The 26,870-nt window shown below is 42.1% G+C and overlaps 1 protein-coding gene across 1 annotated transcript in view; it reads right to left on the bottom strand.

The window, feature by feature from the left end:
• SLC12A4 (solute carrier family 12 member 4) overlaps nt 1-26,870 on the bottom strand; it is a 65,094-nt gene that overhangs the window by 3,383 nt on the left and 34,841 nt on the right. The window contains exons 3-23 of the mRNA XM_063313226.1: nt 26,688-26,819; nt 25,112-25,258; nt 24,427-24,481; nt 23,805-23,935; nt 22,369-22,610; nt 20,737-20,951; nt 19,503-19,667; nt 19,307-19,405; nt 18,148-18,205; nt 15,365-15,539; nt 11,992-12,110; nt 10,485-10,583; nt 9,972-10,091; nt 8,721-8,825; nt 8,040-8,208; nt 6,201-6,396; nt 5,048-5,217; nt 3,989-4,120; nt 3,800-3,907; nt 2,054-2,238; nt 650-783 (exon numbers count right to left, since the gene is read on the bottom strand). Coding sequence (XP_063169296.1) covers nt 650-783; nt 2,054-2,238; nt 3,800-3,907; nt 3,989-4,120; nt 5,048-5,217; nt 6,201-6,396; nt 8,040-8,208; nt 8,721-8,825; nt 9,972-10,091; nt 10,485-10,583; nt 11,992-12,110; nt 15,365-15,539; nt 18,148-18,205; nt 19,307-19,405; nt 19,503-19,667; nt 20,737-20,951; nt 22,369-22,610; nt 23,805-23,935; nt 24,427-24,481; nt 25,112-25,258; nt 26,688-26,819 — 2,956 coding nt within the window. The remainder of the gene's footprint in view (nt 1-649; nt 784-2,053; nt 2,239-3,799; nt 3,908-3,988; nt 4,121-5,047; nt 5,218-6,200; nt 6,397-8,039; nt 8,209-8,720; nt 8,826-9,971; nt 10,092-10,484; nt 10,584-11,991; nt 12,111-15,364; nt 15,540-18,147; nt 18,206-19,306; nt 19,406-19,502; nt 19,668-20,736; nt 20,952-22,368; nt 22,611-23,804; nt 23,936-24,426; nt 24,482-25,111; nt 25,259-26,687; nt 26,820-26,870) is intronic.

Below are 26,870 nucleotides of genomic sequence, written 5' to 3'. Positions count from 1 at the left end.
GGAATGACTGCACCACATTGAAATACAGGTGGTCATTGACTTATGACCATAATTGGAACTGGAACTTACGTCGCTAAGCAAGGTGGTTAGCGAATTTAGTGGTTAAATGAGTCATGCCCAATTTCACGACTTTTTTGCCACAGCCGATAAGCGAATCACCATCACCGTTAAGTGAATCACGTGGTCATAAAGTGAATCTGGCTTCCCCCATTGACTTTGCTTGTTGGAAGCTGGCTGAGAAGGTCACGAATGGTGATTTCATGACCCCAGGATACAGCAACCGCCGTAAATACATGCCAGTTGCCAGGCACCTGAATTTTGATCACATGACCGGAGGGACGTTGCAACGGTCGTAAGCATGAGGACAGGCCATAAGTCACTTTTTCCAGCACTGTTGTAACTTCGAACGGTCGCTAAAATGGTCGTAAGTCAAGGACTACCTGTATGGTTGTCTATATTATTGGGAAAATTAATCCTCTCCCTTAGAAAAGCATATTTCAGGCTCTTGAACAATCCAAAAAAATAGGAGCCATACTGCTTTCTAGCTAGAGGAGACCTAATCAAATCTAGATGAATCCATCACAAGGCTCTAAATTCAGATGGTTCTATGCGTTTTACATGGAATCATGGATTTCACTAAAAAGGATACAGTTTTCATCCCCGTCCGTGTTTTTTGGAGGACCGGGCATGTTGAGAAGAACAAGTCGGGCATCATGGGATCGGTTTACGATGACTTCATTCAGCTTCACAGCCGTGTGCATCCTTCGGACATTTGACTGGTCACTAAGGGGGCAAAATTTGCAATCAACAAGTGGAAAACAGTATACCCATAGAAATATTGTTGGGAACCAGTCTGGTGTAGTGGTGAAGGCATCAGGCTAGAGAGGAGGAGGAGGAGGAGGAGGAAAGGGTAAGGGAAGCCAGATTTAAGACTATCAGAAACTTTTATTTAGAGAAGGCCCCTCTCTCTCTCACATGCATTCTAAATAGTGCTCTGGGAGCGATCACTGGCAAGTGCCACAAAGCTATTATCCTCAGAAGGATCACAAAGCACTAAAGGATAAACATAGCCTAATTAGCAAAGGCTCTTAGCTAGTAGGCACTGTGCCATCTGAAACTGTGACCTCAAAGTTGGGTTTGCTGTACTTCAGAGTTGGCATTTAAGGTTGTCCCAATCATGAAACCACATTCTGGATTCAGGACAGGCTTTTTCAGAGGAGACGATATATGTTAAGGACCTCTTTGGATCAGGCAAACAGCCACTGCTGGCTTTTCTGGGAACATGCAGGTAAATGCTTGGATAAATCAATACATTCAACTCCCCAGTAAGCTAGAGTTCTGGATGCCAGAATTGAAGTGTAGCTGTAGACAGGGCCAAAGCGACAAAATGAATTCCCAGGCAATCTCTAACACCAAATCAATGTGCTGAAATTAAGGCAACAACTTAGATCTCTTGTTTCTGAACAAAGGCTTATGAATCAAGACCAAGGGAAAAAAGGCACATCCTAACAAGCTTGAAGAAACTCCATACTATCTGACTTTTGGTATCTCAGCTTTCTGTTTGCATACCAAAACATACAAGGTAGACCCAAAGAAAAGACTCAAGACTCGGCTGGTGGCTCTGTTGCTACCGGGAACTTTACGACTTGTCTGAGGATGGAGATCATTTGTGCTGGTAGTTGCTTCCTCATCAAGTCTCTGTCAGCAAAAAGGTTTCCTGTTTCCATTTATCAAGGGGATGCTGATGCTTAATTAGACAATGCAACATCCTATCTCTTGGAAACTCCCTACCAATTTAATCAGGGGAGGACAGCACACATCACTCCTTAATTAATGTCTTTTGTTCTTGGCAGTAGTGGCTTCTTCCAGCTGGACCTTTTTGTTCAGGAGAAAATAATGGTAATATTTTAGATAATGTCAAGCAACAGAAAAGCACTAGGATGAACAGAGAGCCAACCCAAACAGGGTTTTCTGCAACACTCCAGATGTGATGGACTTGTGTCAATGTAAAAAGATCACACTTTTCATTCCAGCAAAGATCTTGGACACTTACGGTTTAAGACTGATAAGTTCTTTGAAGTTCTCCACTGCACTATTACCAATTTGATTCTCAGAGTCATATTTATCCTTGGTCCAAGTCATCTGGATCTTTTCTGGTACTGCTTCCCCTTCATCTTCCTCATCAGAATAAAGACTCTCTAATCTTATGATCGAATGTCTGTCTTTCACCAGCTGAGCCTAGAAGAACAAGGGGTGGGGAATGGTTATTCTTCATAGAACAGTGCTCTGCTATTCCATTGTGAAATGCTGTTTGTTGTCTGCTTGGAGAATCACTGGTGGGAAGTATCTTGGATGAGCAAAATATCATGACTGACTGGAAGTGCAACCAGGGGACCACAACTTAAACTGTAAGGAGAAGAAGAGCACAGATCCCTCCACTGTTTGTGATAGATCATGGAAGTCTTTAGAGGGACCACTGTTGGCCAGTCTTAAAATTTTGAGAAACCCCCTTCCCCGGAAGAGCGAAGCAGAAACATCCACTCTGTATGAAGGAACCTTCTTTTGCTCAACTACTGCCAAAGGGGCTTTTGAGGAACTCTTCTGTTTTGAGATAAAAAAAGAAATTGTAGATGATGCCTGATCTCCAAAACAACGAGCCAAAAGGGAAGAGAAGAATGAAAGGAGGAACAAGCGAGGAAAAACAGGCCAGCAGAGCACAGACAGAACCACTGCAGTGCAAACTGGGGCCCAATGAAACCAACCAATGGAACTTTCCATCTGAACAAGCAAACCACAATCATCCTGTTGTGCTTTTCTTCTACTCTCAACGCAATCCTTTTCTTTACATTTTATAATGCCTGAGATTAAGGATTTCTTTTCATATAAATTTGGGATGGTGGGGGAGCAAGAATGTAAACTCCTGTGGAAGATAAATAAATGAAAAACCAGGGATGGGTTACGTGGGTTTCATTAGGACTGCCCTACTTTATCTTCCATCATTCAAACCTGGCTGTGACCATGAACAAACATTGCACATTTTTAGCAAAATTTTTTTTAGAACTCCCTGGCAACAACAGAGCAGGGTAAGCATTTCAGAAGTTGGTAACCATTTCTTTTCAAGCCACCAACGTCAAGTAGAAGTATTTGCTGATAATTTAAAGAAAGTGTACATGGTCCAATTGCCAAGGCTGGCCAGCTGAATAAGCAAAAGTATTTCTTTTAAACATAAGTATTTCACATTTCCCTTTAGCAGTTTGAGGGATCTTTAATGAAAACTAAGCTATACGAATAATATTTGGACAAGTGTCTAGGATAGTGTTTCTCAACCGTGGCAACTTTACAATGGCTGGACTTCAACTTCCAGAATTCCCCAGCCAGCTAAAGTTGAAGTCCACACATCTTAAAGTTGCCACGGTTGAGAAACACTGGTCTAGGACTTTCCAGCATCTCCCAAATTTAGATCTATTGAAACCCATGGGACCACTTAGCCATTACTAACTCATAGATGTCTGAGGGGGAAGGGGAAGAGGAGGGCAAGTGATGATATGCATGAGGGCACCACACAAATGCAAAAGTCATTGTTATATTCAATTTTGTGCAAGGATTTACAACATCACAAAGTGCAGGACATCATTTTGACTTCACCATGGCTTGTCTTGGCTACCTATAATGATCTTACAGCCTGTTCATTCTACCATGCTTGCTTCAAGTATAATCAAATCTGGATTCCACCTAGTGTCTAGAAACCAAACTGACGGTCACTTCACCAACATTTTGCAGTGGCAATTAGAAGACATACCTCCCTCTCTCTTTCTGTTTTGGTCAACCGCATCTGCCTCAGCATTTGAGATCTCTGTTCCATCATCATGGTCCGCTCATAAGTGTAGGCTGAAATATCACTGTTTTGCTAAAGAAAGGAAAAAGACAATCTTGGAACCAGGCCCAGAATACAGAGACCAGCCATCATAGGACAGGAGAACTCCATTACCATTTCCACCACTTCTACTTCAGCCTCGATTCGGAGGTGGTAAAGGAAGACTGCCAAGTCTTTCTTCATCTGAATGCTGTTGTCGTCCATCTGGGCCACAGTGAAAATTCGCATTTTGCATTTTCGCCACACCTGTGGAGGGAAAAAATCTGTCCTCTCAAAACTTTCAGTCCCCTCTAAAGATTCCAGTGAATCTAGTAAAACACACCTTTACATAAGGATTATTCGACACGTTCATACAATTAGGCAAATATATGCAGGCCCATAAATGGCATGTATCTCTGAAAAGGTAAGTTTCTACGTATGTCTGTATGCACGCATGCATGCATGCAAGCAAGAACAGAGAGCCAGTTTGGTCTAGTGGTTAAGGCACCAGGCTAGAAACCGAGAGGCCATGAGTTCTAGTCCTGCCTTAGGCACAAAGCCAGCTGGGGCCAGTCACTCTCTCCCAGCCCTAGGAAGGAGGCAATGGCAAACCACTTCCGAAAAACCTTGCCAAGAAAACTGCAGGGACACGATTGAATGATTAAAACAAAAAACAAAAAAAGCAAGAACAATGCTACACAATTCTCAGCATTTGTTAAACACCAACATTTCCACGAATTAGCTCTTTGAACAGGTGCATGGGGTTCACGTTCCCCCCAATCTCCTGCCCATGGGGTATCTGCCTCAATTGTCTGGGCCGCTGGACCACACGGAAGAGTGAGATCACTAGGCCGGTCACTTTATAGGGGTGGGGGTGGGAAATCACCCCTCTAATTACAATAAAAATGAACTTTTTTTTCCTGGAAATATAGCCCAAGAAATACACACAGGGACCTATCAACCTAAACTCCTTACTTGAAATAGGTCACCATACAGTTAACCTGCTATATTTATCATCTTATATTTTATAGGGATGTTTTTTAAAAAAAAAGGAGGGGGGATGCTCTGGAAAAGTTGTGAATTTTCTCAACTGCATCCGGCAGGATCGATCAGTAGATGCTACCAATACCCCAGAATAAGCTAGTTCACACAGGGCAGGCCCAGTAAACTCCAGGTAGTTCCTGCCATTCTTACTTTATGCTGTTTGAGGAGAAACGGAAGCAACATCAACATGCCTCCATCATGCACAATCCACCACACATCGATGTTCCCTTCATTGTAACGCTCATGATTGCTGGGATAGAAGGACACGTTTTTCGGCACAAGCAAAGCGAGGTGGGCTGCAGTTGTGCAGCGGACAGTGTCTGAAATTAAAAAGAGGAAAGACTGTCAAATCTGATTGGCTATAGGACTGGGCTTTAACTGTATCTCATATATGATCCCTGATTGGTTGAGATTATTGGAAGAAGAACAGAACTGGAAGGAAATGGTCACCACCAAGTTAATGGTGGGTGCAGAGAGACATGTAGGATTGGCCATAACAGTTAAGAGGAGGAGGTAGGGAGAAGGATTCAAGAACTTTGGTGTTTCACCTCCAAACAAACCAACCACGTGACTGTAGGTAAATTCAAATAATATTTTAATTAAAGTCACTGAAACAGCATTTCATGAAGTTCAAATTGGCAATGCTGTTAATCAGGAAGAGTATAATTCTGGGACAAAAGAGGTATTTGCATGCCGAAGACCTTGGCCCTACCAGGAAGATCTAAGCAAAGTCCTTGACTGGAACCCCAAAGAAACTCTGATCTATCAATGTAGCCAATCAGGGTTGACAAATCTGAGTTACTCAAAATAACTAACTTGATAAATGGCAGTTTCCAAAGTTCTTAAAATGAAATTGTAAAAGTTCACATAAACCACACTATTATCCATATTAATGTAAGAACTTTGAATGATAATTGACACGGCTAGAACTGAGAACAGCCTTGTTGAATTCAAGCCATCATCCTGTGTCCCCTTGTTCTTTGGAGGAATACAAAACTACTGAGAAATGATGAAGTAGAGAGTGGATACATATGATAGAGGAGGGATTCAACACGCAGAAGCTCTTTTTACAGAGGGACAGAAATTTTTAGTAAGGTGAAAGTCCATCCAAATCACAGTTTTCACCAGAGGTCCTTGAAAGCTCAGAACAGCATCCAAGTGTTTCTTCTGAGCAGCAGAACAGCCCCATTTTGAATTCTAAATAGGTGGTTTTACACACTGTACTATTCACCATAGGAAAAGATGCTTGAATCATGCTTGGAAAGAAACAAGAAGGATGCTAACCAACATCCTCTGAACTTGCCTATAAAGGTCTTCCAAGCTCTCGGATCTTCGCTTTGCCTCCAGCCGTAGGGCCACCCCAAAACCACAGTATTGTGCTTCATGCCACCCAATCCACATGACTGTATCAAGTGGGAAATCCCATCACGGACTTTATTGGCTACAACAACTTGGCAAAATCCTTTGACCTTCTCGAGCTCAACCATATTCTTGATGGTCTGGAAGATAACCAAGGAGATCCAAGGGACATCATTATGGGAAATCAGCCAAAAGACCATTAAAAACACAGAAAGATCTGTCTCTTTACACATGATAAAAGAAAATTGCATTTTAGGTACACTTGTCGGCATCCATGTGGCCCCTGGCACAGAGATTTTAAACCAATGGATGTTTTAAAAAGACTATTACCATTTATTTGGCCACAAAAGCTTTTTTTCCCAGGGGAGGGAACAGACTTAATTGAATGCAGATTACATAAAGACTACTCAACCATGGGGACGTGGTGGCGCTGCGGGTTAAACCGCTGAGCTGTCGATCGGAAGGTCGGCGGTTCGAAACCGCGCGGCGGGGTGAGCTCCCGTTGTTAATCCCAGCTCCTGCTCACCTAGCAGTTCGAAAACATGCAGATGTGAGTAGATGAATTGGTACCGCTTCGGCGGGAAGGTAACGGCGTTCCGAGTCGTCATGCCGGCCACATGACCACGGAAGTGTCTTTGGACAAACGCCGGCTCTTCAGCTTTGAAACGGAGATGAGCACCGCCCCCTAGAGTCGGACACGACTGAACTTTACGTCAAGGGAAACCTTTACCTTTACCCTACTCAACCATGTGCACTGTACTCTCATGATATTAATAAAAGCTAGTCACTGTTTGCCCCTTGAAATTATACCACAGAACTCACATCGGTGGCAGTTCTTAGATGAGCTTAAAGTACTCAGCTTAGGGTATTAAATAAATCGGTTTGCAGTTTGTTTCTGAAGTTCTGCACCTCTGAGGAATACACAAGGTCATCAAGTTCAGCTTCTCTTGTTGCAAGGATATCATAATCATCAGTAAAGGTAAAATTATGATGAGTATCAGTTCCAACCAGACATACCTTCCATGTTCAATTCATACCCAAAATGACTGAAACAGTAAAACTGAAAGACTGTGTTAGAATTTCTGAAACTGCTCTAATGGAAACAGACGATTTTTTATTCTGATTTTTCTTTTATGGGGCTCTGTCTTAAAATCAGGTCCATTTTTTTGTTGTTTATTCGTTTAGTCGCTTCCGACTCTTCGTGACTTCATGGACCAGCCCACGCCAGAGCTTCCTGTCGGTCGCAGGTCCATTTTATATCTGGCTAAAGTTGAAGCCTTTCTTCCACACTAACCCTTTTCTGCTCTCTTATCTTAACCGAGGTCTTTCTTTGCTTTTGATGGTTTTTTTTTGCATTTAGCTTTGTTGGTTTAGCTTTAGCTAGGAACTAGCTAAACTAGTTTGCTAGAAAACGTGGGCAGAATTGAGCTAAAGAACGAGAAACTGATCACAGCTATTTATTTATTGTGTTCTATTATTTTCTTCTGTCATAGAGATAATATAAACGAATGACAGAATGACCAGCTGACTTAAAAGGAAAAATTACACAGGGAGAAATTATAGAATTTATAGCCCAAGATACCTGGAGGGTGCCAGATAGGGAAAGCATACTTTAAAGTTTTCTGAAAGCATTGGGTAGAAAATAGCATGTTTGTCTGCCAAAAGAGTTTTCTGGAAAGAGTCCTTGAGCAACTTTGCTTTGTTTTTTTGGAAATGTTGTAAATATTTTGGTCAAAGATCCCAGAAGGCAGAACCCTTCACACCTGGCTTTGCCATACCTCACCTGCTCGGCTGCCTGGGCTTCTCCATAACTTTCCAGAAAGTTGCCCTGTATTGCAGTCCCAACAATGGTCAATCCCTTCCCAGCCTTCAGCTGTGATGCGAACGTCAAGAGCCTGGGGTATTTCACATGCAAATCCTCATCCAGTTTCAGCAACACCAACAGTTGGGGTCTGGGAAGGGAGAAAAGGAAGCGCATTTCAGGAAGACCGATGTCACTTGCTCCAACAATTAACTGGAATAAATAAAACAATTCGACAGAGGACTCAACAGCTTCATGCTCCCTTCTGATTTTTCCAAAGAGTCTTTCAGCCACTTGAATGTTTTGCCCCAGCGGTTTGGCTCGTTGCAATTTCTTTCACGCAGAAAGCTTGGCCACAGCTAAATCCAATGCAAAGAGGGCAGTAGTTTTATTTTTAAGCACCCTGAGACAGCATCCTATGAAATGCATCATATTTGTACTGCAAATATTCTGTGATTCTGGTAATTCCCTTTTCATATTTATGTTCTTATGACTGCAGGGTGCCTCAAAGCTTAGCAACTGCAGAAAACCTGCCCCCAAAGAGAGTTTGAGTACATAATTTTAAATCACCAAGAAGTGCTTGCAAAGTCAGGAATGCATTGACCTTCCCATATACGCACACGGGGGAAAAAAACCACTGCTGTGTAAATTGAAAGAACCCACCTCCAGTTCTTGGTATGGGGAGGCCCTTCTTCCAATCTCAGCAAAGCATACCGTGCAGCGCTTAGAGACAGCCCCCGGATCCCATCGCCCCACTCCTTCTCTGCCCTAGGAAAGAGAATGTCAGAATGGATCAATTCAGGACCCTATTCTTTTCCAGAGACCCAATACTTGGGTTAATTTGATGTCTCATAATATAAACTGGCAGCAGTGACTAATTTGTGATACGTCTTTGAATTGCCAATGCCTCTATCTTCTTGCATTTTAGGAGCTCCTCTGTAGTTCGCATGCAATTTCCAAGCGTTGGTTTGATCCCAACCCACGTACTGTTAAGTACTAACTACAAACAACTCTGACAGACTATTCACTAGCTGATTGCATCTCAAGTAAACCCCTCTGCCATTAAAGGAGAAAATTAGGCTTAGAATCTCAGAATAGGAAAGGAACACACAGATCAAGTACAGGTAGTCCTCATTTAGAGACCACAATTGGGACTGGCAATTTGGTCATTAAGCGAAACAGTCGCCAAGTGAAACTGCAACTGTGCTTATGATCTTCCGTCCGCTTTCTTTTGCTTTACAGACTTGCAAAGGTTCTAATGTGAGGATTGGTCCTAAAGTTACTTTTCCATCACCATCGTAACTGCAAACAGTTGCTAAACGAGGGAGTCGCTAAACGAGAACTACCTGTAGTTCAACATCAACATTCTACTGATGCAGAAACTCTACTTCTCTAGAGTCTCTGAGATTCAGGGAAGAACTCACTACTTCTTGTCAAGCAGCTTCTCCCAGGAGGAAGTTCTAACATTTAAATGAAATCCCTCTTGTAACATCAACTGCTTTGGTTTAGGTCACAGTCCTACCTCTAGTTCATGAGAAGCTGTCTTCTAGACCGTTTGGACTACGGATTTTTCTAAGTCACAGCTAGCATGGATAGCAGTGTGTGACTATGGAAGGTGCACCCCCTCAAAAGCTGAGAAGTGGTTATGTAGCTATTGTCCAAACTTTCTTTGGAAGATCCAGTTTCAGTACTTCCAGTACCAATTAAACCAAGTGTCTTTTTCCCAGTGTGTTGCTGTCAAGATATAACGCTTAGAGTGCCCTGCCAGAACTAACTTTTGCTGGCAAGGTATTCTGGAAGCTGGAGTCCCAAAATGTCTAGACGGAACAAGATTGGGGGATTAAAGGCCTAGTTTTACAACTCCATCCCTCCACCTATCTTACATCAGGTTACCTTCATTATAAATTTACTCACCCCTGATATTCAATGTACTTATATATCATGCCGGCGATGAGCATTGCCACTAAAGCGTAATACCAGGAGGAGATGAACATCAAGGCAACACAGATACTCATCCCTAAGAAGGACAGGGCCCTGAAGAAAATAAAACTCAGTATGTCAATAGGTTATTAGGGCTGGTTTCATACATATGCAAGTATTTTTTGAAGAATGACAGCTAGAAGGATGAAAAGATTCCATAGAACAAGACCTTGTTGGTGGCAATGCAATAATTTTGCCCACTGCTGTGGTCTCTGCAACTGTTTATTCACACATTCAGGTTGCCAATGCTATCAAGATGGTACAATAATGTATGAACCAGGCCAGGGAGGCATAGTAGGCTAAAAGACACTTTCCAAGCACTTCTGGCTTCATAGAACTCCCAAATTCTCAAGTGCTTTTGGCTTTTCACCCTAACATCTCATGATCATGAAGACAATTTTAGAAGCACCTTGTCCTCCTAGCTCATTTATTCTAAAAAATTCTTACCAGTGGTAATACTTAAATCTGGGGCGCCAGTTTGGAGTTCTCAAGAGCGTCTGCACTGCACAGGCCAGGTTGACAAACAGGTAACACATTAGGAAAAACCTAATTTTGGGTGGCAAAAAGAGGAAGAAAAGAGAGAGAGGCACATCGTATGAAATTGGGCAGTTGCCCATTTCTTCACTCCGAATTTTATTTGAACATATTTTTGCTTCCTGTGGCATTTTATTGTTGCAACTCATCTTGTGCACTATTTGCAGCAGGGGTGTCTGCAGGGTATGGTCAAAAATGTCAAAATGGCCTTAACAGTGTGATCAAAGCTCCCCTTGTTTTCCATGTGTGAGGCACATAAAAACCAAGTGGAGCTTCAATCGCATCACTGTGGCCCCCATCTTGACTTCTTAAACCTTACCCTGCAGATGCTCCTGATTTGCAATGAAAATGCAGGAAAGGGAAAACAACAACAACAGAAGAATGAAAAGACCTTCTGTCTAAGTCTTAGTTACCAAAGATTAGATCTGGGTCAAAGATTGTCACAGCAGTAGCGAAAGACTGCATGTATACAGGCAGATTCCTTTTGTTCAACAGTGACATATCAGAATCAACACTAGGTGGCAGACGATACTTGCATTCTGCAATAGGCAACTGAAGGAATAAAAACACACAATCAGCTTCTTGTTTTGACTGCAACACTTTGTGGTACTTTAAAAGTGTATCCTAGGAAACACTCAGTAACTTATCAAGAATGCCTTAGTAGCTTCTTCAGTATAACTGATGTTCCTTTGCAAAGGACGGCCACCAGACCCAGCGCGTCTTCCAGAACAGTCCATGTTCCACAGATACTAAATAATGGTTGTCTACAATAAAGCAAAATCTAGTAATAGTGTCTAAAATCTCACAAGACTGCCACATCTCATGAAACATCAGAGTTCTGGCATGAGCAGTCAAGGGATTTTGAGTGAGAAGGCTGAAATAGCGTGAAATGTTGGTCTTCACTCAAGTTCTCAGTTGTTTTTTAAATTTCAGTGTTTATTTTTTGAGTTCCTGACACCAAGACATTTCTTAGTGTTTACATCAGCTTCCTTCAACCTGGTTTCTTCCAGATACATCAGTTCAAGCCTATAATCTCTGCTCAGTATGAAGAGAAATGGTAAAGAAGCTGCTGAAAGAACGAGCAATCTTCTAGGTATCTTTTCAGAGAGGGGAATTTAGAATCTCACCGATGTTGTCCTGGTAGCATATTTTCATATTTAATTCCCCATCACATTCCAAGAACTATGCTCACCATCACATAAAAGAATTCTGAGCTTCTCCGAGAGTAACAGAGAAGAGAGGCTGCTTCAACCCTTTTCATTATGGAACCCCCACTCATTCAGGACAAACTTTCAAAAGTTCCAGCTCAACTCAAGTGGGAAGGCTTCCATGGAGGCACGAAGCTGGACCACCCGTGGTGTGCTTTGCCAGAAGGCCAAAGTCCCACCTACATCTAAGAACAATACCCTGCAAAACTTACATAGAAAGAATGGGGGCCACCATATCAAGGGAGGCAATTAGAATGCCAAGCTCAGCAATCAGGGCCGTGAGCAGAAGGGCCCAAGTTGGCTCTCCATTTGCCTTTCCGTGGCCAAACACCTGCAAAGGAGAAAAATAAAAAGGTTGGTGGGGGGAGAAAGAGAGATTGAAGAACAAAAGTAGTTGGTGTTATGCCTTCTTTCCCGATGAGTCACTGAACACCGTTTAAAGAGTCAAAAATGCATCTTTGGGGAAAAGAAGCTAATCCCATTAGGGCATTTCTTTATGTCAAGTCAGCTCTGGGTGTATGTATTTGTGAGTGTGTAAGAGAGACAGCAATCAAGAGCAGGGGGATCTGTGCGCTTAAAGGGCCATTCTGACAAACGCCCTCTGCACTGTCCCCAAGCAGCATCCATTAGAGCCCCAGCAACACTCATGGATACACAGCTAAGATCCAAAAAGTGTGTACGTTTTCTCAGTGAAGTCCATGGGTGTAAGCAGCGTGTTCCATTCTACATTTTTCACTGCCTACTATACAGCTATTGTTAAGTCCTCCCATTGTTATGACTCAACCACCCACGAATTCCTCCCCTGCCACTGCTTCCCCTTTGGATGACTTGGCCGTGCAGATCAGCCTTGCCCAATCAGCTGTATTCAATAAACAGAACAATGGCATGGCAGATCGGGGGAAGATAATCTACAATGGTGGAAATTAAGGCCTGGACTTTTGGGATTTCCACACCAATCCCTTCCTTTCATCTTCACTGGTTAGCAGGAAGAACTGAGAATTGTTCAAGACCTTGAACTGCTAGGAAGCCTCAAGTGAGACTGGTTTCTCCTTCATGGTAGGAAGAGCGTAGAGCAGCAGCTAAAAGACCTCCATTGCCAGAGCATCTTAACCAGCGTTTTCCAACCTGGTGCCTGCTAAGTCTGTTGGTCTCAAGCCAGGGATGTCGCAGGGTAGAATAAAAAGAAAAGTTGATGGGGCCAAAATGGTGCAATCAAAGTTCTACCCTTCATTTATTTATTATTTCAATGTATATGGCCGCCCATCTCAATGTATATGGTTGCCTATCTGAAATTCATGACTCTGGGCACCTAACAAGAGTTAAAAACTTCATGAAACACATAATCAGCAGCCAAGGTAAAAAAAACCAAAAGAACCACCACCACCAATCAACAGAACCATTGCACGCGCTCTGCCACACATCCAGATCCCCAAGACCGGTGACAAAACCATATCTTTAAGGCCTTGAGAAAGGCCAGCAGGGTCTGTCCGATCTTATCTCTGGGGTTTGATGTTCCAAAGTGTGTACTGTGTGCTGCACACCCTGTGGACACCCACTGAACCCTTGTCTTGGCTTGGAGTAATGTGGGACATACATAGTCAAATGCAACGGAAGGATACAAAGTCCAGGAAGGCTGATGTGAAGTTTGGAGAAGTCATTTTCTATCCCACTCTCCTGGTCCAACCCTTGCTGAGCTTTTATAGATCAAACATGCTTTTAAAAAGAACATTATGTGCTATGATATATAATTATGCGTTTGTTCTCACTTATTATCAGCTGCCTCAAGGGCCTGTGGCCATGCAGAAAGGCAAGACGTAGGTATTTTAAATAAATAAGGAAATGGTAGGGTTAATCTCCTCTTTGGGCAAAATAGCTGTTTCTTCCCAATTCTGAGAGTAACATCTGTGTTCTTTATTCTTCATTTGGTATTATAGGCATATGAAAATTAGTTTCATACTCAGGAGTATGAAAACTTCCCCTGGCTTCAGTTTCAGAAGTTTTTCTCCCGCAGTCTTTTAGCTCAGCCTCACTGAGAACCCATTCTAGCAAAGCTACTTAAATCCAGCATATGGTGCTTATGTTTTGATATAAAATAGATCCAAATTACAGAGAAGAAACTTCTGATTGCAAGAGATCATTGTCTGCCTTCATTGACATAGTGCCTTTCTGCTGCACTGGACTATAATGTTCTTCATTCCCAGCCAGCCTAAACATATCTGTGAGTCAAGGCAAGCACTGGAAAGTAAGTTCAGATCTAAAACTGTTACAAGCCAGAAGATCACAAACTGTATAGAACCCAAAACAGTTTCATGGACATCAATTTTGTGCCTTCAAGTCAGTTTTTGACACCTGGTGACTGTCTGGACAAGTCCCTGCAGTTTTCTTGGTGAGGTTTTTCGGGAGTGGTTTGCCATTGCCTCCTTCCTAGGGCTGAGAGAGGGTGACTGGCTCAAAGTCACCCAGCTGGCTTCATGCTTAAGGCAGAACTAGAACTCACAGTCTCCTGGTTTCTAGCCTGATGCCTTAACCACTAGACCAAACTGGCTCTCTCATGGAGATAAGTGGAATCAATTTACAGCTGTGGATTCTTTGCATTTGAGCCATTAATAATGTTCAAATGGAACAAAAGAGAATACGCTGGCATAAAAATGGAGAAGTTATCACTTCAAAATGTTTGATATACAGAGAGACAGAGAACTTTACTTTGGTCAACGACCAACGTGAAAGAAAGTATAAGAAGATGTCACAGTGGAATAACGTACTTAAGTATAAATAGTGCAGCAGTTCGTTCTATTATGACTAAGATTGAAAGCTAAAAGTTCAAATTAGCTAACAAAGGGGGGGAAATCACATTAATTATTACTGAAGTCTAAAACTAGATGCTGAGTCTATAGTGCAATAAACTAACAATACAGAAATATATTATACTGTAAAATCTGGTGTTTGATGTCTAGTTACAAAATTAATTTGGGTTCAGAATGATGGCAATCCTTGCTCCCTTCCTGCGAATGGGCTTCCCTGTTTGCCATCCTGTTAGGCATTTGGGTCATTTTCATGGCAATTACATGCTTGTTTCTTCAAAAGTAATGGAAGTACAAATTCTCAGGATGACACATGCACTTTTGTGGAGTCCTGGGTGCTCTCTGAGCCTTGTTGTTTTCTTGCAGACGTTTCATTGCCAGACTAGGCAACATCTTCAGTGCAAACAGGGAGAGGGCCTTGCTCTCTGTCTATATATAGTGGTTTGCCCTGCTTGTGTTGGTGGGGGTGTTGTTCTCTCCTTGGGAGTTCTTTGATTGGGCTGTTGAGAACAACACCCCCACCAACACAAGCAGGGCAAGCCACTGTATATAAACAGAGAGCAAGGCCCACCCCCTCTTCGCACTGAAGATGTTGCCTAGTCTGGCAATGAAACGTCTGCAAGAAAACAACCAGGCTCAGAGAGCACCAAGGACTCCACAGTTCAACCCTGAGCTACAAATATTCACTTTGATTGGCACATGCACTTTTTCCAGGGAGTTTCCACATCCCCAAGTTCTGTGCATCAAATTATCCCAGCTTTAGCTCTTTAAAATATGTACTCACCCTAAGGAATGGGATAATGTTGTCTTTGGCAATGGCCTGAAGGAGCCGTGGAGCTCCAGTGAGGCTCTGCAAACCTGCCCCACATGTAGAGAAAAAGGAGCCGATCACTATGACCCATGGCGATGGCCAGGCAAGTGTGCCCACCACTAAGTTCTTGTCCACGGCGTCACCATACCTGTGAGGAGGAGAGAATTTACCATTCAAAAAGAGACTTGACTTTTGCTTCGCATTTCCATCTGATTTTAAGTTACCTTTCCAAGGACGACTCAACTGACTCCTCATCTAAAGCAGGGGTTTTCAAACTTTTTCATTTTTTCTGTAAGAACCCTATTATTTTCCAGGGTATAATTAAAATACAAAATAGAAAGTATGGGAAAGATAGAAAGTAGAACTAAAGAAAAAAAAAAGGAAGAACTGTAAAAGTGCAAACAGACAGAAAATAGAAATGGAAAGTGACTTCTGACTTTCTCCAACACAGATATAAATTTACAAATATAATCTCTTACCATTAATCAAACCATAGTAACATTATTCCCATTCAAGCAAACCATTAGTTTTCAAACCTTTTCAGATTGTGAAACCTTTTAGTAAAAAAGAAATAATAATCATCCCAGAAAACGTGAGTCAAAGGCAAACTGGCCACACTCAAGTGAACAATTTCTTTTCCTCCTCCCCCCCCCCTTATTCTCTCATAGAATCCCATTAACCCCATCAGTTTGAAAATCCCTAATATAAAGGAATAGGACCCAAACAATGTAAAAGGTAGCATGGTCTAGGAGAGAGAGAGGGCAAGAGAGAGAGAGACTGGAGAGATTATAGCTAAAGTCACCCCTTGACCACAGGGCTTCCTTTTGGCCAGTTGCTCTCTCCCAACCCAGCCTACCACACAGGGCTAATGCTATATACTGCATTAAACCCTTGGAGAAAAGGCAGAATATAAATGCAAGACACAAACAACATCAGAAGAGGTAATCCTTTTGTTAGATCAACTCAAATTTTATAAAATAGCCTCCACCTTTTTAAAAAATCATCTTCAGAACCATATAAATATCATTTTATTCTTAGATTGCATGGGGGACAGCATCCAGCGTCTTTAAAGGCAACTTGAAGGCAATTGTAATGTCTAAGAGCTCCCATTCTCTCCATCTAAGAATGTAAGATAATACCAATGAGGCTCAGCCACATTTTTTTTCCCTTTCTCCCAATCTGTTCCCTGGTTTCCAACCGTATTATCCAACATCAATTCCTTGGAAACATAAAAGGCTATTACTATTTTGTAAAGCTTTGGTTAATTAATAAAAGTGCTGTCCCTGTGAAATGGCTCAAACAGACTTTCAAGCACATGCAAATGCTTCTTATGCAATCATAGAAAAGTATTGGAAGGAGCATGGTAATTGTGCAAGTCCATGCTGGCTAAGCAATTCTGGGAATTCCAGGTAAAACACATCTGGATGGTTGTTGTTGTTGTTTATTCATTCAGTCGCTTCCGACTCTTCGTGACTTCATGGACCAGCCCACGCCAGAGCTTCCTGTCGGTCGTCAACACCCCCAGCTCCCCCAGGGACAAGTCCGTCACCTCTAGAATATCATCCATCCACCTTGCCCTTGGTCGGCCCCTCTTCCTTTTGCCCTCCACTCTCCCTAGCATCAGCATCTTCTCCAGGGTGTCCTGTCTTCTCATTGTGTGGCCAAAGTATTTCAGTTTTGCCTTGAATATCATTCCCTCAAGTGAGCAGTCTGGCTTTATTTCCTGGAGGATGGACTGGTTTGATCTTCTGGCAGTCCAAGGCACTCTCAGAATTTTCCTCCAACACCACAGTTCAAAAGCATCGATCTTCCTTCTCTCAGCCTTCCTTATGGTCCAGCTCTCGCAGCCATATGTTACTACAGGGAACACCATTGCTTTAACAATGCGGACCTTTGTTGTCAGTGTGATGTCTCTGCTCTTCACTATTTTATCGAGATTTGTCATTGCTCTTCTCCCAAGGATTAAGCGTCTTCTGATTTCCTGACTGCAGTCAGCATCTGCAGTAATCTTCGCACCTAGAAATACAAAGTCTTTCACTGCTTCTACATTTTCTCCCTCTATTTGCCAGTTATCAATCAAGCTGGTTGCCATAATCTTGGTTTTTTTGAGGTTTAGTTGCAAGCCAGCTTTTGCACTTTCTTCTTTCACCTTCATCATAAGGCTCCTCAGATGGTGCCAGATGCAAAATATACATAATGCATGCAAAACAGGTATGAATTATTTGCATGGATTATCCTGTTATGAGCTATCAGCCCAGCCATGGGAGACAATAGGATGCTGTGGGTTCAGTCCCAGTTTAAGGTCAGGAAGAACAGAATTCAAATCCCCATTAATCCTTGAAGAATCCTGGGTGACTTTGAGACAGTCAGTATCCCTTGGCCTCACCTACCACTGAGCGTATACAACACTCCTTTTTAGGAAGGGCATAATTATTTTTAAAAGGCTGAATAAATACATAAGGGAGGACTAGAAAATCGCCTTAAAAAAAGGAAAATGAGGTTTTAGAGCTTAAGTTGTAACAGTTACTAAGCGTTTTGTACTTCAAGTTTGCATGGAATCACACTCTGCCTGTAACAATCCCATGGGTTAACAGCTGGTAATAATAAGCATTAAGAAGGAAAAAATACATTTCATGTCGTGTGTCAAAGAGAAAAAAAAATCAAATAGCTGAACTATAAAAGAAAGCAGCAATGGCAATCAAAGAATAAGATGTCACTCCCACTCCATGAAAGGAAAATCTGGAATAGTTACTTACTTATCTCTCAGCACAACACCTTCTATGCAGGCTCCAAACAACAATACACAGCTGAAATCTGTGAGGTGCAAATCCAGTTAAGGAAGCCAGAATTTTGACGCAATGAATTCCTACACTTGCAGTAATCAGCCACAAATATTCCTCTTATCTTCTGTTAAGTCACAAAAACAGTCAGACTCTGCCAATACAATTTGCAAAGCAATGAACAGGACAGCACAAAGGTCATCTCCCTATCTTCTAGTAGGATGCCATTCCTCCGGTTGACACACTTTCTTAACAACGCTTGGAACTGGGGTGGGAGAAATAAAATGCACCGAAACACCTAGGGTTCATTACATAGATATTTATAATGCATGGTAATCAGAATGACATTTCTCTGCATCAGCATATGGGCAACATTTAAATTATTGCATCTGGAGAACATGCAACTAAAAGGTCCTTCAAGTCAACTGCAGCATTTCAAGAATGGACCACAGTTCAACAACTGCTTGCCACACAAAGGCCAACATAATAGTTAACATCACACCATTGTTACGTTTGCATAATACACTGATTAACATGATGCTCTGGTTGGCCCAGCATAGCAGGTGGGTAATGCAGAATAAGTTCTCCGGGTCACACCTGCGATGGCCACCTAAAACCAGGTGGACTTCCTTTCTTTGTTGCTGTCTTTGTCTAGCTTCTAAAGGCCAAAAAATGTGACCTCAATAGAATGAGATCACAAACAAAAAAGGACTTGCCCCTATGTTTTGTGGGGAAGGGAGAAGCTGGGAAAGGGTTTAAAATGAAAAATAAGTGTAATAAACCTGACAGGTGCTTAACACATCTATTTTTGTATCTTTGGGAGAGGCAAGAAACAGTAAAGTAGGTTGCCAAAACCCAGTGGTTTTGCCCCAGAAGACCAGCGGTACTATGTAGGAATGCCTTGGAGTTGCAAAAACAGGTAAGTGAAAAGCAGATGTGCAGCCAGCAGGGACACCACCTTCATGGGAATCTTGATGGCTCGTCTGTCTCTTTCCTTTCCAAGATCCACAGGGACTCTGCTGGCCAAAGCAGATGTTGCTGGTGCAGAGGCAACCAGCAGAGTTCCTTTTTCTGGGTCCAAAAAAGGAAGCTTCTGAAGTAATAAAACCATAGCACGTACACGTTTAAAGGATACAGACAAGAGATGTTGTGGCAATAGCAAGGATGGTTCCCACTGGAATAGACTTTTGGGCATCCTTGAGGTCTCCTGATCGGTTGGAGCCGGCCATGATGCCTTAAAAGGAAAACAAAAATGCAGATGGGACTCAACCTTCCAAAAAACACAATACACCAAAATATGCCCAGGGACTTCAGCCTTTGTATCTTCTCACCGGTCACAGAAGGGAAAAAGATGCCAACAAGTATAGTGAAGGAAGTTGCTATGTCTGCATAAACGTACAGGTGGAGGTTGTTCTTATTTCCAGCTACATCAACCGAAGGACAGCCCGCTCTCTCCAGGATTTCTCCTTTCTCCAAGTAGTTACTCCAGACATTATCTGGGGTGGGTGGAAGCAAGAATCATCAGGAATGTAGAATGAATAAAAAACTGCTTGCTACGTTTACTAAGCACTAAGCATGGTTCGTACACAGTGACTGAACATAGCCGAGAGAGGTTGGTCTCTTCGGCTGTCCAGAAATGAGGAAATTCTTTACCAAACAGAAAGATTATGCTAACTGTCATGGTAGATTCTATACTTAAAAACCACGAAAACTTCGGCAACAAGCAGGGTCATCCGCAGGGGAAGGCCAGACAGTCAAGATCATGGCCACAACAGCATGAAGTTCCACCCCTTATGACATACAGAAAAGGGATGAACTTCAGCTGCACAGTCACAGCCACCATATTTTCTTTTTTGCAAGAACCCATGAGATTTTGGTATTCCCATCTTTCATCAATGTTGCACAAAGCCAAGGAGGTATGCCATTTTCATTTCTCCTCTTCCTCCTCCTCCTCCCCTCCCCCATCTTCACTGGGTTGAATCTGAGACTACAAGTTCCTTACAATACGCCCCCACCCTCTTGTATTATACAAAGCACAGGGCACGAGGTCTCCATTATCTTTAAATGTAGATCAAGACAACTGTGGGCCTTCACATTGTTTTGGATCAACAAGGCCAATGACCAGGGACTCTGAGAGTTGAAATCCAAAACTTCTCAAAAGCATGAGATGGCCCACCTCTTAACTGACTGACAACTATTTTACAAGGTCTCAGATTGGAGATTTTCCTAGCCCTAGAGGAAGATACCAGATATGGGATGTGGGACCTTCAGCCTGCAAACCACGTACTGTCCCTGAACAATGGTTTTCTTAAAAGATAAAGAGAATATTCATGGCTATAAAGGACTGATTTAAATAGGAAAACAGACCAACTCCACCTGTTGCCCTATCTACTTCAATAGAGCGTACACTGACTGGCAGGATCTCTCCATAGTTTCAGACACAATTTCCCCCCCATAACCATGGAGATGCCAAAGACTACACATGGAATCAACAACATGCAAACCTTCTGTTGACCAACGCTCTTACTTCCTAATCCCAAAGTTATGCCATGGTGTTAAGAGTACCTTTCAAAATTCCACTTGCTGCTCCTGGGATACCAACAATCTCTGTCACGTTATTGAAATGAAAATAATCATCACAGAGTCCAGAGGTTATGTTGTAACCTGGGCAAAAGAGCTCAGTGAGATTGGTGGGCACCGTAACGTTGTTGACCACCACTGTTTTGGCACAAATATCAAACTGGTCCCTTGAAAGAGTCCTGTTGCCTAGCATGCACACCCTAGGGAGAAAGGACATCAACATTTTCACCACATGCTAAGGTTTCAACCCCCCCTCCTACTACCCCTACATTTCTCAAAAAGCTGCCAAAAATGGTTCATTTAAAAAAAATATGCAAGGATGTATCTTTATTTCTAATATTATTAGATCTCTTTTTGACAAACACCACAAAGGCAGCAGAGATAAGACAAAATCTAGCATCTGTGTTCCCAAAGTAAGTAGCCAGGCACATAAAAGCTGAGTGGGAGAACAGCAATATTTGGTGGTTATGAAGAGGAATTTTTCTCTTAGCTATGCTAAATTTATCCCCTTAATCAGTTTTCAGAGGATGATCCCAAGTTCTAATATTAGCAACGAGGGAGGAAAAAAATTCTTCCCACCCTTTCTTTACAAGCTGCATTCTTTTAAATTAAAGTTCCAATTCTGGATTATGAATTCAAAACTGTTCTATCCCAACCCATCTGAAAGTTATCAGGTTGGAGATATACAGTAAATACAACAATGTATAAAAAGGCATGAGCATAGAGGAGAAAATACAAAGGGAAAACAGACTATGAGCTACATATTTTGCATTTTTCTAACAGAATCACAAACACAACACCGGACATTTGTGTGAGAGAACTTAAGCAATGAAGTCAAAGGGAAACAAATGCAAATGTTGCACCCTTTATATGTCTATCCTTTTCTTGTTTTTCATTTTGATACTATTTTATTTGTATTATTGTAAAACACAAGTAATGTATTATCTGGGTACAGTGGTATTTAGACAGTGTTGTGTGTGTGTGTGTGTATGTGTATATATATATATATATATTTATTCAGTCCTATCATGTACAATTCTTGGGAGACTGCCTTGGCAAGTCCCTGCAGTTTTCTTGGCAAGGTTTTTCAGAAGTGCTTTGACATTGCCTCCTTCCTAGGGCTGAGAGAGAGGGACTGGCCCAGAGTCACCCAGCTGGCTTCATGCTTAAGGCAGAACTAGAACTCACAGTCTCCTGGTTTCTACCCTGGTGCCTTCACCACTACAATAAAACATTCCGTTTGAACCTTACTGCTTGTACATTTTGCCCTGAGAAACAGATTCTAAGCAGATGCCTTAATAATCTGGTAACTTTCAAAGATTGAGAGTCTTTGTTGCTTTTACATCAATAAACTCACAAGGTTGTCTTCGGGAAAGGCAGAAGGCTTGCTATATTAATTTATTGCAGGAAAAACAAACAAACAAGGAGTCCAGTGACCTCTCAGTTTTCTAAAAGAAACTACAGCGTCACTAGTGACAACAGCAAAACCATCAAATAACCCCAAAATAATCAATATATTTAGTAGGGACTGGAATTCCATTGATAGGTCTGCTTCTACCATTATAGTCAACATTCAACTGGAATTATAAGTTGGCATTCCCAGGCACTTCTACTTACGGGAAAAAAGGTGGACTGAAGATGGATTTAATTGACCCAGCATAGATGGATAAGATGGAAATGACGACACAAGCCAAAAAGAGAGAAGCAAACTTGTTAACATATTTTACACCTACGAAGACCACAAGAGCCATGAAGGTCAGAAATAAGGTCCCATAGACTCGCATGTTATTCAGCGTGGCACTGGAAGTATCATGGGCCCCAGTTGGATGGAAAATGGCAGCCTGGGGAGCAATATATGTCTGAAAGAATAAGAACATTGACTTTAGCACTGGCAAGAAAAACAAGCTGTCCAAGATGCGCATTGGGAATTCAAGAGATGCCCAACATGCAAAAGTAAATCAGACACCAAAGCCCTCCCCTCCAATTAGGCAAGCCACCAGGTGATTTGAGATGGTAGCTCCCAGAATTTCAACTAAGACTTCTGAACCATGCTGGACCTGGGAATTCTGGGAATGGTCATCCTAGCACATCTGAAAAGCTACTGGTAAGGGATGGCTGGCAACTGAGATGCCTTTACATAACCAAGAGATCCTAAAAGGGAGTAGGGATGCCATAGAATTCCATGTTTATTTCTTAAACATGGACTGTAAACCCATGTTAACTGAACTGGGATTGTGTCCCATTGTGCTCAGAGGGTCTTACTTCTCAATAAACACACCTGGCATGATATTATTAATATCGCCACCATCATCATCATCACCACCCCGCCCCCGTGGACAATGTATCTATGCTTTTCTAAGTGTGAGACATTGAGAGATAAGAAGTACATCTTATTGCCTCAAAATCTAATAGATATGATACAAAAGAAAAAAGAGAGGAAATTATAGCAAGAGATTCTTCAGTGGCAAGGATGAATCTCTCCCTCCCAAGCCATGGATTTCTACATAGGATTTAGAAGTGTATCCTTTTACTACCTCTAAATCCCATGGTCAAAACCAGAAGCCAGAATCTGCTTCCAGCTTCTCCTCCCTGGTCTCAGATCTGCACGGCAAAAATCTAAGAGACACCTAGTTAAAATGATTGGCACAAGGACTTTGTCTCATGCAGAATCACCAAGAAATTTTATTCCTTTCTGCACAATCCCAACATTTCAATGCATGATTCTCACAAAACAGGGGAGGGCAAGCTACAGTTTTCTCCGCCAGATGCTTTTTGACATCAACTCCAGTCAGTCCCACCCAGCATGGCCACAAGTAAAATATGATGGGAGATGGAACCTAACAAGAAGTGAAGAATCACCAGTTGCCTACCCCTGCTTTCTGAACACTTCCAAGAACAGCATGTAAGACCAGATAACTTTTTGAAGTTTTAAGAAATCATGTGCTTCAATTAGCAGAAGCAATATTGGAATAACCCTAACTAATCTCTCTACCTGTTCATCAGTAATTCCACTACATTGTGAGTCCTCTGGAAATATATTTGTTGCCACTTACTAGTAGGATCTCAATGGCACCCAGGATGTACATGGCACCTGCAAATGTTGTTCCCAAGTAGAAACACAGTCCCACAGCACCACCAAATTCAGGACCCAGTGATCTTGAAATCATGAAGTATGAACCACCAGCTAGCACACAAAAAACACACAAAAGTGAAAAAGCTTTTTAAGCAAGTAAATTTAACAAGTGTCCAAGATGAGGATGCTCTGAAAAAGCAAGATCTAAATCAGGGTACCTGCTTTTGTAAAGGGGACTTTCACAGTTAAGAGGAGCAGAAAGTTTTCTGGAAAACTGAATGTCAGGATGTTGATGGGCTACTACAGCAGACTATCTGTGAAGACATGCTACCTATAACGCTGGGAATGTTGGAAGGAAAGGGAAGAAGAGGACGACCAGCAGCAGGGTGGATGAACTCAAAGCAGTGATAGGTATACTAGCTGGAAGACCTGAAGGACCAGGTTGGGAACAAACTGTTCTGGAGAAAATCTATCTATGTAGTCAAGTTGAGTAGGCAAATCAATCAATCAGTTAATCAAATCAATCAATCAGTTAGACCTCTGTTTCACCAGGGGCCCAAGAGCTTCAAAATTACATTCACACCAAATAAATCACAGAGTACCTGGAACAACACCATTGGTTGCAATTGCACTCATTGATATGGCCGTCAGCATGGTCTGTGAATGACAACAACAGAGTTTAAACATATATGAACGTAGGAATCAACAAATTTAAATGCACTTTTTGCAACGTGGTATAACAAAATCTTTTAGTAGTTTGTCTTTCCAACACAATATTATGTAAAGGGGGTTGGGATTCTGTCTGTCCATCCAACTCCCTGAAAACTGAACAGAACAGGAGCAAATTCAGTAAGGAAGCAAGTTCAGACGTGAAAATGGAACCCAATCTGCTCAGTACTGCAGGGAACTCTAGCAATTTTAGGGGTCAGTAGACCTGCCAAGTTTCCCCCACCCCCATCACATTTTAATGGAATGGAAAAAGCACAGAACTAGAAGAGTGTGCCAATGGAACATAAAATTCAGTCTAGAGTAAGAATTCCTTGATTCTAAGTACGTGTTCACCCAACCAATCTGTTGAGTGCTAATTTGCATCTGGCAAGCCTTTAGGATTCCAATAAAAAGGAAAATATAGGGAGGAAATCCACATCGCTGGAAACTGCCAAGCCATGAATTTGGGCACTGAGATATGCAAATAAGGACAATTCTAGATAAAAAGGCATGGCATGGGTGGAAGAAAGGAAAGTAGGAGGCATCTAATGGGTACTTGTCCATAGGCCATGCACTCACACAGCAGCAGCAGATTAAGACAATAAGGAAGGCCTGGAAAACGCCTGCTGTTCCCACAATCCATGTCAGCCGAAGGAAGAGGATGACCCCAAAGATATTCTGCATGCATGGCAGATAGACGCCCATCAGGGTCCCCATGCTGGGAGACTGAAAAAGAGAAGAGGTCATCTCAGTAAAGTAGCATAATGTAGCAGTTAAAGACTGTGAGACAAGGGCCATTCCCCTCTGTCAAGGGATGCCTCTTTTCCAAGCTGTCATCTCTTGTGACAAAAATTAATGAGCTAAAAACAACCCTTGCCCTTTCCTTCCAGAAGTCACATGTAAGTGCATGCAGATTTAACCAAGGGATTGCTTACAATTCATGGGATTAATCCATCACTGTCTTTTTGTTCATCTAAATGTCTGGCTGGGCATTGCTCGCCCAACAGAGCAGAAGGATTAACAAAGAGAACTTCTGAACCAAGCAAGCACACACATCCACCCAGAAGGGAAGAAACGGACATTTTTCCTCTCCTCTCTTAACACGTGGAAGTTTTGTACGTTTGCAGCAAAACCAAAACCAACCTCAGTGTTTTGATTTCTCAGTACGAAATGACTTCTTGTTCAACAGTTACCAACCATCAAAACAACAGCCTGGGTTAATATGGAGAATCTGTCATGATTAACAGGCTCCCAAAGCCCAGGGGACAAAATTGACTAAAGCCTCCATTATCTACAACAAGATCAATCATTCTCCTCTGCAATCAAAACATACTGTGTTTTCTAGGGCTGAACAGTAAAAGGATGATTATTGCAAGATGCAAATAATGAACTGTCCCTTGAACTGAGCGTTGACTCCCAAGGTTACATGAGTCATGTCCATCTCAAAACAAATCCTGCAAATCCTGCTTTTAACAGATGCCAGCTGCTCATGTGGATTTCACCTTGCCTGTACTCCCCTCATCAGCTCTGGAAAGCCACACAGAGCTAGTAACAAAGAGAAAGTTGTAAAAATTCATGGACTGTGATGGCAGGCCAATCCTCAGCATCTGTTCTGCAGCCTCTGCAGAGCATGAGCACATTTTAAAGCCTACTTTTTGGTGTGGCTGAAGGGCAAAACAGGAACTTAAGCCTTTGAATCCATTTTCCCCTTAACCCCACCCACTCTCCTACTTCCAATTTGCCATTTTTGGCCGCACCCATTCATCCAACATCACAAAATAATTTGCCACACTCCCCAGCTGCAAGAAGTTGCCCATCCATGGGTTACGGTTAGGGTGTGCACAATAAAAGAAAGTGTGTCTGCAGCTGCAAGATGGACTTCTCTAGATTAAGTTGCACATTATTTTAACTCCGAGATGTCTTGTATTCTTGTCTTTTTGCAACGTATATCCCAAACAGAAGGCAACAGTTAATGTCAGTTACAATCACATCCTTCGTCTTCAAATTCTAGGTCATCGGCAGAATGGATAGAATTTGAATTTGTTTATTGTTTGAAGGCTGATGTTTGGGTCCTACAGCTGGGCTTCAAATTCCAGTTGTTCCATGTTCACATGAAAATTTTTAAAAAACACACCAATGGAAGAAAGCTACATACTTTTGAAACTTTACTTCTCGAGCTTTCGGCATTTTCTGCTTCTTCGTGTTCCTTGGCTCCCTGAGTGAGATTTGTGTAGCTGACCAATTTGCCCAATAGAGAAGACACCTTTGGACGAATATCCAGCTCTTCCTACAAAGGGAAATACGCAAGATTACAGTGGTCAACAGGTACAAATCTGAG

Source organism: Candoia aspera, chromosome 11 (genome assembly GCF_035149785.1).
Source record: "Candoia aspera isolate rCanAsp1 chromosome 11, rCanAsp1.hap2, whole genome shotgun sequence".
Classification (NCBI taxonomy): domain Eukaryota; kingdom Metazoa; phylum Chordata; class Lepidosauria; order Squamata; family Boidae; genus Candoia; species Candoia aspera.
This window is presented reverse-complemented; position numbering and strand designations above follow the sequence as displayed.